At 43.3% G+C, this 14,496-nt stretch overlaps 2 protein-coding genes across 2 annotated transcripts in view; one reads left to right on the top strand and one right to left on the bottom strand.

Annotated features, from left to right (window-relative positions):
- Positions 1 to 14,496, top strand: part of POF1B (POF1B actin binding protein) — a 482,431-nt gene that overhangs the window by 234,363 nt on the left and 233,572 nt on the right. The window lies entirely within an intron of this gene.
- LOC138802406 (connector enhancer of kinase suppressor of ras 2-like) overlaps positions 1 to 14,496 on the bottom strand; it is a 185,363-nt gene that overhangs the window by 103,025 nt on the left and 67,842 nt on the right. The window contains exon 4 of the mRNA XM_069985668.1: positions 14,083 to 14,170. Within this exon, the coding sequence (XP_069841769.1) occupies positions 14,083 to 14,170 (88 nt within the window). The remainder of the gene's footprint in view (positions 1 to 14,082; positions 14,171 to 14,496) is intronic.

Genomic DNA, 14,496 nt, shown 5'->3' with positions numbered 1-14,496 from the left:
ACAGGCAGCTCTGTCCTCCTCCACACAGTCCTGTCTCTGAGCTCTACAGGCAGCTCTTTCCTCCTCCACACAGTCCTGTCTCTGAGCTCTACAGGCAGCTCTTTCCTCCTCCACACAGTCCTGTCTCTGAGCTCTACAGGCAGCTCTTTCCTCCTCCACACAGTCCTGTCTCTGATCTTTACAGGTAGGCTTTTCCTCCTCATGGCTTGGTGTTTGCGCCGATGCATTGTCAAATGTGAGACCTTCTATATAAATAGGGCAGAGTTTCTCCAGATCCTGTCCAATCAGCTGAATTTACCACTGGACACAGTGTTTTGTTACATAAATAGATAGGAGATGGATAGATAGATAGATAGATAGATAGGAGATAGATAGATAGATAGATAGATAGATAGATAGATAGGAGATAGATAGATAGATAGATAGGAGATAGATAGATAGATAGGAGATAGATAGATAGATAGGAGATAGATAGATAGATAGATAGGAGATAGATATATAGATAGATAGATAGATAGATAGATAGATAGATAGATAGGAGATAGATAGATAGATAGATAGGAGATAGATAGATAGATAGGAGATAGATAGATAGATAGGAGATAGATAGATAGGAGATAGATAGATAGGAGATAGATAGGAGATAGATGGATAGATAGGAGATAGATAGATAGATAGATGAATGAAGTATTAGAGCTGGGGGGGGGGGGGGGGGGGGGGTTACATGTTCCCTATGGTCCAGTCCCCCTCATCAGCCTCTGACACGTCTGCAAAGTAAAGATTCACAGTCGTCATTCCAGTCAGACAATGAAAACAAAGAGAGCAATTTCCCCAATGAGATTTTCCTCTTGTAAAAGTCACAGGTGAGGAGGTTAAACATTCACATTTCAGATGTTCCCAAACTTCATAAGAAACGCGCCGGAGGCACGAGGCATTTATCAGCGTCTCCTCCTGAGCGTCAGCGAGCGGTCACCAGTTGGGAAGGTCGCGGAAACAATGTAACATCTGTGGGATCGGTGCGGAGATTTGTTTAGTATGAAATACAATGTTTACTTCTATAAAGAAGGGAGCGGAGGGTCCCGGCGCAGATTGTGCCCTCTAGTTATAGCTGGAATAACCACATCGGCCATGTTGTCACCTGATGTGTGATGGATCTGAGTGTTCCATATCTACACCATTGTGGGAAGTTACTGACTGGCAGCAAATTAATGTCGCTCCCCCTCCCCCTCTCTCAGACTGTTCCTTATACCCCCTCTCTCATAGACAGTTCCTTTTACCTCATCCTCACAGACTGTTTCTTATACCCCTCTCTATCTCAAAGGCTGTTCCTTATACCCCCTCTCTATCTCAAAGACTGTTCCTTATACTCCTCTCACAGACTGCTCCTTATACCCTGTCCCTCACATATTGTTCTTTATACCTCTCTCTCACAGACTGTTCCTTAGACCCCTCTCTATCTCAAAGACTGTTCCTTAGACCCCCTCTCTCACAGACTGTTCCTTATACCCTGTCCCTCACATATTGTTCCTTATACCTCTCTCTCACAGACTGTTTCTTATACCCCTCTCTATCTCAAAGACTGTTCTTTATACTCCTCTCACAGACTACTCCTTATACCCTGTCCCTCACATATTGTTTCCTATACCTCTCTCTCACAGACTATTCCTTATACCTCTCTCTCACAGACTGTTCCTTAGACCCCCTCTCTCACAGACTGCTCCTTATACCCTGTCCCTCACATATTGTTCCTTATACCCCCTCTCTCACAGACTGTTCCTTAGACCCCCTCTCTCACAGACTGTTCCTTATACCCTGTCCCTCACATATTGTTCCTTATTCCTCTCTCTCACAGACTGTTTCTTATACCCCTCTCTCACAGATGGTTCCTTATACCCCCTCTCTCATAGACTGCTCCTTATACCCTGTCCCTCACATATTGTTCCTTATACCCCCCTCACAGACTGTTCCTTATACCCCCTCTCTCACAGACAGTTCCTTATACCCTGTCCCTCACATATTGTTCCTATACCCCTCTCTCACAGACTGTTCCTTATACCCGCTCTCACAGACTGTTCCTTATAGCCTCTTTCTCACAGACTGTTCCTTATACCCCCTCTCTCAGACTGTTCCTTATACCCCCTCTCTCACAGACTGCTCCTTATACCCTGTCCCTCACATATTGTTCCTTATACCCCTCTCTCACAGACTGTTCCTTATAACCCCTCTCTCACAGACTGTTCCTTATACCCCCTCTCTCACAGACTGTTCCTTATATCCTCTATCTCACAGACTGTTCCTTATACCCCCCCTCTCTCAGACTGTTCCTTATACCCCCTCTCACAGACTGTTCCTTATACCCCCCTCTCTCAGACTGTTTCTTATACCCCCTCTCTCACAGACTGTTTCTTATACCCCCTCTCTCACAGACTGTTCCTTATAGACTCTTTCTCACAGACTGTTCCTTATACCTCCTCTCTCACAGACTGTTCCTTATACTCCCCTCTCTCAAACTGTTCCTTATACCCCCTCTCTCACAGACTGTTCCTTATACCCCATCTCTCACAGACTGTTCCTTATAGACTCTTTCTCACAGACGGTTCCTTATACCCCCTCTCTCACAGACGGTTCCTTATACCCCCTCTCTCACAGACTGTTCCTTATACCCCCCTCTCTCAGACTGTTCCTTATACCCCCTCTCTCACAGACTGTTCCTTATACCCCCTCTCTCACAGACTGTTACTTATACTCCTCTTTTACAGACTGTTCCTTATACCCCCTATCTTACAGACTGTTCTTTATACCCCCTCTCTCACAGACTGTTCCTTATACCCCCTCTTTCACAGACTGTTACTTATACTCCTCTTTTACAGACTGTTCCTTATACCCCCTATCTTACAGACTGTTCCTTATACCCCCTCTCTCACAGACTGTTCCTTATACCCCCCTCTCTCAGACTGTTCCTTATACCCCCTCTCTCACAGACTGTTCCTTATACCCCCTCTCTCACAGACTGTTACTTATACTCCTCTTTTACAGACTGTTCCTTATACCCCCTATCTTACAGACTGTTCCTTATACCCCCTATCTTACAGACTGTTCCTTATACCCCCTCTCTCACAGACTGTACCTTATACCGCTTCTTAAGTCCACATCTGCCACAGACTGCTTCTTATGCACTCTCTCTCACAGACTGCTCTAGCTATCTTTCTTACAGACTTTTCCCTAACTTTTTTCTATCTCATTATCACTTATTTCATTATCACTAGCGGGTACACACAAACTGGAGGGGCATAAAGGAATTAGTGAGATAAGTACCCTGTTTCATAGACTGATCTCCTAGCTTCTTATGCTTCCTTCCTCACAGACTGCTCCTTATGGCACCAACCCTCCATCTGCCCACTATGCCCCTATCTCTCACATACAGATTCTTATGCACCTCTCACAGACTGCTCCTTCTTTCACAGATACCTTTACCCCAATTCCCTCAATCTGCTCCTTGTGACCTTTCAAGCAGACTGTTCCTTGTGCCCTCTAATACAGACTGCTCCTTGTGCCCTCTTATACAGACTGCTCCTTGTACCCTCTGATACAGACTGCTCCTTAGCCCCCTCTTTTATAAAATGCTCCCCTCCTCACAGACTGCTATATGCCTCACTACTTTATAGGAAATTGCACTAGCAGCTCTTTCAAACCAACTGGTACCAGAAGGGATGTGTTATTTACTTCTATTTAACAAAATCTCCAGTCTTCCAGTACTTATCAGCTGCTGTATGTCCTGCAGGAAATGGTGTATTTTCTCCAGTCTAGGGAGTAAGGTTTTCTGTGGGGATTTGCTGCTGCTCTGGACAGTTCCTGACATGGACAGAGGTGGCAGCAGAGAGCACTGTGTCAAACTAGAGAGAATACACCACTTCCTGCAGGACATATAGCAGCTGATAGGTACTGGAAAACTGCAGATTTTCTAATAGAAGTAATTTACAAATTTCTGGCACTTTGTTGCACTAGTTGATTTGGAGCAGACTCAGGAGCCTGGAAGGTTGGATCCCGCTCTGTGTGATGTCAAGCTGGGGAGTGGCGGCCTATGTGGTGGCGGCCATGCTGTCACATGCTCCCTGCTGCTTATGTTAATGAGGATACAGGGACATCAGATGTAACATCTCAGAGGATAAGAGACGCGTGACTGACGGAGCTGTCACATGTCTCAGGATTCTCACATTTGGCAGCTCAGATGTTCGGATCTGATACCAGAATTTGAAGTCAAAGCATAAAAGAATGAGAGTTAATCTTGCGGCTGTTCCTGCATTCCACCTTTCAATCACGTCCCCGGCTCTAGGAGATTCCATCATTTTCCATCACTAAAAGTAACAGTTTATTACAAAATCACCGACTTCGGAACGTGCGCCAGGACGAGAATTAAAATAATGGGATTTAATGGAGCAGATCTGAGAGGTTGGCTTTGACAGTTTTCTCACGTGTCAAGAAACCGCACAGAGACTCTGTGATTTATTCGGCATCTCCAAATAGATGAAGTCGGTAACTTATAAATCTGTCTGACAAATGGGAGAAGACGGGAATCAGGCGATTGGGAGGGATACTGGGAGTTACCCGAAAATCCAAATTCTTATCATATACAGTATATAGATGGTGAGGAAGGAGGAAGGACCCAATGTATGAAAGATTATCACATTCCCAACAGAGAGAAGCTCTTGGAGCAGTATTATAGTAGTTATATTCCTGTATATAGCAGGCAGTATTATAGTAGTTATATTCCTGTATATAGGAGGCAGTACTATAGTAGTTATATTCCTGTATATAGGAGCAGTATTATAGTAGTTATATTCCTGTATATAGCAGGCAGTATTATAGTAGTTATATTCTTGTATATAGGAGCAGTATTATAGTAGTTATATCCCTGTATATAGGGGGCAGCATTATAGTAGTTATATTCTTGTATATAGGAGCAGTATTATAGTAGTTATATTCTTGTATATAAGAGCAGTATTATAGTAGTTATATTCCTGTATATAGGAGCAGTATTATAGTAGTTATATTCCTGTATATAGGAGCAGTATTATAGTAGTTATATTCCTGTATATAGGAGCAGTATTATAGTAGTTATATTCCTGTATATAGGAGCAGTATTATAGTAGTTATATTCTTGTATATAGGAGCAGTATTATAGTAGTTATATCCCTGTATATAGGGGGCAGTATTATAGTAGTTATATTCCTGTATATAGGGAGCAGTACTATAATAGTTATATTCCTGTATATAGGAGCAGTATTATAGTAGTTATATTCCTGTATATAGGAGCAGTATTATAGTAGTTATATTCTTGTATATAGGAGCAGTATTATAGTAGTTATATTCCTGTATATAGGAGCAGTATTATAGTAGTTATATTCCTGTATATAAGAGCAGTATTATAGTAGTTATATATTCTTGTATATAGGAGCAGTATTATAGTAGTTATATTCCTGTATATAGGAGGCAGTATTATAGTAGTTATATTCCTGTATATAGGAGCAGTATTATAGTAGTTATGCGGTTCAGGGAAGAAACAGAGTGCTGCACCTCACACCTATGGCTGATACTAGTGCCCCTAGGCTAAATAAAAAACACATCAGAATTTTGTGTATGAATTGATCAAGCCATACTGCCCCATGTACCATCGTGCCGGTATCTGATACACATGGGTCCCTACACTAAGTCCACACCATGCCAGTCAGTGGCCACCAACCCCGCAGGCGTGCACAGCCAGGGAACGGGGGCCATGGGACGGCCCTGCAACCCCCATGCCACAGGACCAGACCTGAAAACACCACACCAGAACCCGGCCAGCACCGCCAGCGGAGAAGGTCGCCCCCAAACAGCACAAGTCTGGATGAGGTATTGCGCTCACCATAGCTGCAGCAGACAGAATGGGAAAAAACAGGAGGGATTAAAACCATGTGCACTCAGGTGTCTCCTGCTAATTGCGGTCATGTGGGTCTCACCAGGAGGAGTGCAATACACGGAGAAAAGAGAGAAGCAAAATGCGGTTCAGGGAAGAAAAAGAGTGCTGCACCTCACAGTATGGCTTGATCAATTCATACACAAAATTCTGATGTGTTTTTTATTTAGCCTAGGGGCACTAGTATCAGCCATAGGTGTGAGGTGCAGCACTCTGTTTCTTCCCTGAACCGCATTATAGTAGTTATATTCTTGTATATAAGAGCAGTATTATAGTAGTTATATTCCTGTATATAGGAGCAGTATTATAGTAGTTATATTCCTGTATATAGGAGCAGTATTATAGTAGTTATATTCCTGTATATAGGAGCAGTATTATAGTAGTTATATTCCTGTATATAGGAGCAGTATTATAATATTTATAATACGGAGTAAGGAGGAGGAGTCCTGAGTTGCTGAGTTGCTCTCAGCCAGACGAAGCGCCGAGCAGGCGAGAAACAATTGTAGCTGTTTAGAGCATACCTGCATAACATCTTCCCCCTCCCAGCTGAAGCCTTCGGTGTATGGATCAATAAACCCACTGCTCTTATTATAGTAGTTATATTCCTGTATATAGGAGCAGTATTATAGTAGTTATATTCCTGTATATAGGAGCAGTATTATAGTAGTTATATTCCTGTATATAGGAGCAGTATTATAGTAGTTATATTCCTGTATATAGGAGCAGTATTATAGTAGTTATATTCCTGTATATAGGGGGCAGTATTATAGTAGTTATATTCCTGTATATAGGAGCAGTATTATAGTAGTTATATTCCTGTATATAGGGAGCAGTATTATAGTAGTTATATTCCTGTATATAGGGGGCAGTATTATAGTAGTTATATTCCTGTATATAGGAGCAGTATTATAGTAGTTATATCCCTGTATATAGGAGCAGTATTATAGTAGTTATATCCCTGTATATAGGAGCAGTATTATAGTAGTTATATTCCTGTATATAGGAGCAGTATTATAGTAGTTATATTCCTGTATATAGGGAGCAGTATTATAGTAGTTATATTCCTGTATATAGGGGGCAGTATTATAGTAGTTATATTCCTGTATATAGGAGCAGTATTATAGTAGTTATATCCCTGTATATAGGAGCAGTATTATAGTAGTTATATCCCTGTATATAGGAGCAGTATTATAGTAGTTATATCCCTGTATATAGGAGCAGTATTATAGTAGTGCACAGCACCTCTGGACCTGTCTCCCCCTGCCCTGAGCTTATCTGCAAGATGACATCTTACCAATAAATCATCATCACAGCATCAACCCGGTGAGTGCCGCTGGTCTTTACTTCCTCAATGGCTTGTGCTGATTATAGTAGTTATATTCCTGTATATAGGGGCAGTGTATTATAGTAATTATATTTTTGTACATATGAGCAGTATTATAGTAGTTATATTTTTGTACATAGGAGCAGTATTATAGTAGTCATATTTTTGTACATAGGAGCAGTATTATAGTAGTTTTAGTGCTTTTCTCTGAAGTGATTGTTATGCTGCTGAATTTATTAAATGTGAATATTTATTTTTAGACTTCAGTATAGCTTTGGGGTAAATGGTTTCAATGCAACATCATCGTGCCGTTAAATAAAAGTATATACCATTATTATAACATGTCACACATAAAGCAGCATGGCGGAGCGGAGCATCAGACACAACCGTCACTTGTCTTACATATGTCACTTTCATGTGTCCTTTTGTCATCTTTTTCTATTTTCATCTTATAATTGATCTTTGAGGAACGTTCCCCTTGATCTGTTATTATATGAAAATCAGAAGTAAAATTGGACAGAAGAGTTAACATGCGGTGAGCGTCAGAAGAAGGGGCGCTCTCTTTTAAGTCGGCTGAACACGTTCAGAGACTGCCAGGGGCAAAACCGACCTGACTAATTGAAAAGCATTGTAGCAGCAGAAGACAGAGGAAGGATGCTGCAAGAACATCAAAGGCGGTTCTGGCCGTGAAGTGCTAACATTGAGCTTCCCATCTCCCCAGGTAGCCCCATTCTCACTGCTCCGCCACGTCGCTCTGTTTTCCTTCAGTCTGTTCTTTATTCCAGCTGAAACTTTGTCCGCTGAGATATCTGACTATAAAGACGACGCGTAGAGCCGCGGTGGAGGCCGCCATCACCGGTCTGGCTTAGATGTGGGATATCCCAGCATGCCTCTCTGGCAGAAGATTATTCTCTTCTCTCACTGATATGACTGTAGATGCTCAGTATGTTCATGGTGAAGTCAGAGGAATAGCTGCTCGTCCTATTAGCATTCTACCAATTGCATCTCCTGCTTATGGCAGATTTAAAGGGGTTACCATCATTTTCAAAAACTTCCCTTCATGTGATCACCTATGGGATTCCTAATATATTTGTAAATCACTTCCTTAACTGAAGACAACCCCTTACCCCAGAAAATAAGCTATAAAGCCTTGGCCACTAGGTGTCTCACTTTTCTACAATCTCCTGTCCACTCTCTGTTGTCAGGGGAAGTGTGTCTCTAGTAACAGCTACATCAGGACAAAACATAGGAAGCGGGGACAAGACTTAGGGGCCTATTCCACGGAGCGATAATCGGGCAGATTTGGTCGATTATCGCTCCGTGGAATAAACACAACGATTAGCCAATGATAACGATCATCGGCTGATTGTTGATATAGGTTTGAACCTATAATTGTCAGGCGCCGACCGTGCATCGCTACGTGTAATAGTGGTGCGCAACTGATGATCCTTCCCCCAGTTCTCAGCTGCTGCTTTCTGTTGAAGACACAAAAATCTGTGTGTGTGCTTTTCTCTTTCTCTCCTTCGTCCCCCCTCCCTTCTGAGACAGTTGATGTAAACAAGTCCCTGGCTGGCTTTATCCGAAACATTGTGGCTTCTTTGTAATGCTAGGAGGTTTAATCTGAGGTAAAGTTGCTGATTATCCCTCCCAGCATTGCAAAGTTGCAAATAAAGCCTGCCAGGGACTAGTTTACATCAGCTGTCTCATAAGGGAGGGGGAGGAGGGGGAGACAGAGAGAAAGACTCACACACAGATTTTTGGGTCTTCAGCAGAAAGCAGCAGCTGAGAACTGGGGGAAGGAGACTAAATAGATAATAACAAGTATGGAAAGAATTGTTAGTCTCACCATGGGCAGCAACATATCAAAAGTTATGTTTGAGTGGAATACCCCTTTAAGACTTCCTACTCATCTCTGAGTTCTGGGTCACTATAAAAGCTGCTGTATGTCCGCCGTGATGCTGGTACTACATTTAGCTTGTCAGCAGCAGCAAAGTGCTTAGTATGCCCCATTCCTTTGCTGCTGCTGTTTCTTTCCTTATACTCATGTAACACCTTGCCAGATGAGCATCAGTAACCCGCCCCCTTCCCCACATAGGACTGGACTAAATCACACTGCCTGTTCATTTCAATGCACTTTTACTAGAATTATATGGTGGCATAGCAGAGAGGAGTATGTGCTGGGACTGGTCAGAGAACTAAGGAGAAGGCAGCGCCTGTGTGTGTATTACTGGGCCTCATCATGCTTCTTTTTGTTATAGAGGCTGTTAGTGAGATTTCTTTGTGTGTTTTATGCAGATATTCCTGTATACCCCAGGGGTATATAGCAATGTCAGGGATCATTTATATAACAGGATCTTTTCTCTCTTGTTTCATTGCTTTTGCTGTAGGGACCTTCTTATTGTTCTTGTCCTGTTGGGGGACTGCGCTCCTGAGTGGGATCTCCAGGTTTTCCTTAGAGGTTTTCCGTACGACCTGTCTATGAATGCTGTGCAGAATCCTTTGAGTGTATTACATTATAGTTTTGGCTCAGGGGGTTTCGGCATCCATTAAGCTCTATAATCTCGGCTGTGAGAGCTGCAGTCGCTCCCTGGAATATTTCACTTTCATCTCCGCAGTGTTAATGCAGCTTTTGTATCTTTCTTATTTTCCCACTTTTTTTCCCCATAATCTCACGGTAAAACCTTCCGGTCCGGCTGGAATTTCTCCCACTTGATACATTATTAATCTTGGACTTTTTCGCATCAAACTTTCTGTGACACCTTTGAAGCTAAAACACAAATGAACGTCTAATGCTCCTCAATGATGTCCGTACTGGAGTGCGATATATTTAGAGGAGCGGCATCCAAGGAATTCACCTTTTACCGAGAGGATTTACGTAGAAGAAACTGCGTATCCCACTCCGTTCCTGATGACTTGTATCATGCTATGGGGGTTTGCAATGATTTAAAGGGGTAGTTCACGCAAAGAGAAAAAAATCTTTCAAATGAACTGGTAACAGAAAGTGCCAGAGATTTGTAATTTACGTCTATTAAAAAATCTCTAGTTTTCCAGTACTTATCAGCTGCTGTATGTCCTGCAGGAAGTGGTGTATTCTCTCCAGTCTGACACAGTGCTCTCTGCTGCCACCTCTGTCCATGTCAAGAACTGTCCAGAGCAGCAGCAAATCCCCATAGAAAACCTCTCCTGCTCTGGACAGTTCCTTGCATGGACAGAGGTGGCAGCAGAGTGCACTGTGTCAGACTGGAAAGAATACACCACTTCCTGCAGGACATACAGAAGCTGATAAGTACTGGAAGACTGGATATTTTTAACAGAAGTAAATTACAAATCTATACAACTTTCTGCCATCAGTTGATTTGAAAGAAAAATGTTCTGGTGAACAATCCCTTTAACTGAGCTGTTAGACACCAGCATTATTAAAGGGGTATGCCCATTACTATTACTTTTACTATGTCTCCCTCTCACATCCCACATGTCTCCAGGGCTTGTAATGTCAGATGGAGATACAGCAGGCAATGCCAAGCTCATTCAGCTCAGCACTGATGCCCTCCGTCCTTGTCGCCCACTCCATGCCAAACCGGGAAGGCAGCGACTATCCCAAAAGGAAGAGATGGGACAAACCCTTTAATTTGCCTGCCTCCCTGTGACTCTGAATCACCTTTTGGGTCTTTTCTGTGGCTCCATAGAGAGGGGATAAAGTAGCAGCCCCTGTTCTTATGATATCGGGGCACTCCAGTACCTGAGTATACTCTGGATATGGCAGAACTACTAACAGCCAAACCCATGGTTACCTATATATTCCTTATGCTGTAGTGACATCTACTGGGGAAAGTGTGTAATAGCAGAGCTAATATGAAGGGTCTTATTGCCCAATGTGTATTCCATATATGGTTAAGAAACTACTAGAAAAGGGGTAGTCAGACAACCACTCGCCCTCCTTCTAGGGAAGGGTTTGCGCTAGTCAGTAACCTGCATTTTGGTCAAGCAGAGAGTGTCTATACAGGCTACAAAGGATCTGCAGTTAAGAACGGTGAAATTATAGAAGAACTACAAGTAACAGAAGTATAATATCTGGATACTGCACCATAGGGACTGAGCCCACCTATGGGGGCCCCTCATACCCCTGATAGAGCAGTCACAAGGTTGTGGAACAGTATTACCCAGCCTGCCTACAGGAGCCTCAGCCATCAGTGGGGTTCCTCCCGGCTATTGCAGAATCACAGAACCATCCAATCATACATCATCAATATGGCGGGCAGCGATTGGCCGCCACTGTCGGGTGCTATGGCTCTCAGCGATATGATATGGTAAGTAGGAGACCGATCTGCTTATTTACTGATCGAGTACACTGGGTGTCAAGCTACAATAACGGCCATAATGTTGGCCGTCCAGGAACAGGTCACGTTAGATACAGGGTTACGTTAGATACAGGTCACGTTAGATACAGGTCACGTTAGATACAGGGTTACGTTAGATACAGGTCACGTTAGATACAGGTCACGTTAGATACAGGTCACGTTAGATACAGGTCACATTAGATACAGGGTTACGATAGATACAGGTCACATTAGATACAGGGTAACGTTAGATACAGGTCACGTTAGATACAGGGTAACGTTAGATACAGGTCACGTTAGGTACAGGTCACGTTAGGTACAGGTCACGTTAGATACAGGGTTACGTTAGATACAGGGTTACGTTAGATACAGGTCACGTTAGATACAGGTCACGTTAGATACGGGTTACGTTAGATACAGGGTTACGTTAGATACAGGTCACGTTAGATACAGGTCACGTTAGATACAGGTCACGTTAGATAGTTAGATACAGGGTTACGTTAGATACACGGTTACGTTAGGCCTTATGCACACGTTCAGTATTTTTTTCTGGTCCTGAAACAACCCGTGAGAAATTGCGGATTGGACATCCGTATTCCATCCGTATTCCATCCGTATTCCATCCGTTGCTGGACCAGACTTCAACTGAGCAGTGAATGAATGGCAGACCCCCTCTGCGGTATCAGACCCCCTCTGCTGCTGCATCAGACCCCCTCCTGCGGCTGCATCAGACCCCCTCCTGCGGCTGCATCAGACCCCCTCCTGCGGCTGCATCAGACCCCCTCCTGCGGCGGCATCAGACCCCCTCCTGCGGCATCAGACCCCCTCCTGCGGCATCATCAGACCTCCTCTGCGGCGGCATCAGACCCCCTCCTGCATCATCAGACCCCCTCTGCGGCATCAGACCCCCTCCGGCGGCATCAGACCCCCTCCTGCGGCATCATCAGACCCCTCCTGCGGTAAGGATGCGATCTCCTATGCGATCCTCCTGTGCCGTTCTGCCTTCAGTGCTCTTAATTGATTCATTGATACTTTCCTAACCAGATAGTAAACACCAATTTATTGAGCTAATTGGTAATGATGATTGGCAGCTGGGCTACAAAGGTACAAGTACTAATTACCTCAATAAATTGGGGTGTTTACAATGAACACCCCAATTTATTGAGGTAATTGGTACTTGTACCTTTGTAGCCCAGCTGCCAATCATCATTACCAATTAGCTCAATAAATTGGTGTTTACTATGTGGTTAGGAAAGTATCAATGAATCAATTAAGAGACTGTGAGCAGTGAATGAATGGCCTGTCAGCTAAATTCGGCACAATATAAAGTATGCAATGTTCCGAGCAGGCACCCTTCTGTATGGTCTTCACCTTGTGGAGTACTACAGATCCCAGCTCTCTGATATACCATCACCAACACTGCCTCGATACATTCGTCTACTGATTCTGCTATAGGGCGGGTTCAGACTGAGGAATTCTCGCGGAAAATGTCCGCGGAATTCCGTCAGCTGTCCGCCCGGAGATCCGGAGAACTATAGATCCCAGCACTTCTATATACTGCTGTGCACAATAGGAGCATGAGTTATCCATATTTTTCTACGGAAATACGGATGCCAAACATGTTGCAATCCGCAAACAATCCGTAGACAATTGATGTCAATGAGAGCATCCGTGAAAAAATCTGGGTCCGCACCGGGTCCGCACTAGGACATGTCCTTTTTTTTTACGGATTGATTTTCATCCATTTCTGCTACTGATCGTGTGAATAGCCCAATAGACTTCAATGTGCACTAACTCGGATACGGAAATACGGATCCGTAAATTACGGAACGTGTGAATAAGGCCATAGATACAGGTCACGTTAGATACAGGGTTACGTTAGATACAGGGTTACGTTAGATACAGGTCACGTTAGGTACAGGTCACGTTAGATACAGGTCACGTTAGATACAGGTCTGTTAGATACAGGGTTACGTTAGATACAGGTCACGTTAGATACAGGGTTACGTTAGATACAGGGTTACGTTAGATACAGGGTTACGTTAGATACAGGTCACGTTAGATACAGGTCACGTTAGATAAAGGTCACGTTAGATAAAGGTCACGTTAGATACAGGTCACGTTAGATACAGGTCACGTTAGATACAGGGTTACGTTAGATACAGGTCACGTTAGATACAGGTCTGTTAGATACAGGGTTACGTTAGATACAGGTCACGTTAGATACAGGGTTACGTTAGATACAGGGTTACGTTAGATACAGGGTTACGTTAGATACAGGTCACGTTAGATACAGGTCACGTTAGATACAGGTCACGTTAGATACAGGGTCACGTTAGATACAAGTCACGTTACATACAGGTTACATTCATGCCAATTCCCTGTTATCATCTATAAGTTGTGACTATAACAATGGGGCCTCAGGCTCGGGTGATGGGTGACACTGACACAAGAGCTGGCACTCTTACCTGCTGCACTATGGTGGTGAGTTCCAGGCACAGTTGTACAATGTTATTTTTCAGCAGTGAATATTCCGTCACACTGACGAACGGAGACCTGGCGGAATAAACCACATTATATAAATAAAGATTAACAACTAGGAGGCGCTATAGTAATTCCATCCACACCATCACCTGACACACCAGACTGGGCCTCAGTGAATACTACTCCATAAGACTGTTACTATACAAAACGATTGATAAAGTTTTATGTGATTCTTCAAACATGCTTTCATTCGTATTCACGTTCATCAGGTCCTCCCATAATCCTTGCTGCAGCATTGCCCTAAACCACCAGAATTCTATTTGTTTTGTGTGTTTGTGGGTCTCTTTTTGGTTCAGCAGTTGTTCAGTAGTACAATACATGGCTTTTCCTCAGCTCTT

Source organism: Dendropsophus ebraccatus, chromosome 10, assembly GCF_027789765.1.
Source record: "Dendropsophus ebraccatus isolate aDenEbr1 chromosome 10, aDenEbr1.pat, whole genome shotgun sequence".
Taxonomy (NCBI): domain Eukaryota; kingdom Metazoa; phylum Chordata; class Amphibia; order Anura; family Hylidae; genus Dendropsophus; species Dendropsophus ebraccatus.
This window is presented reverse-complemented; position numbering and strand designations above follow the sequence as displayed.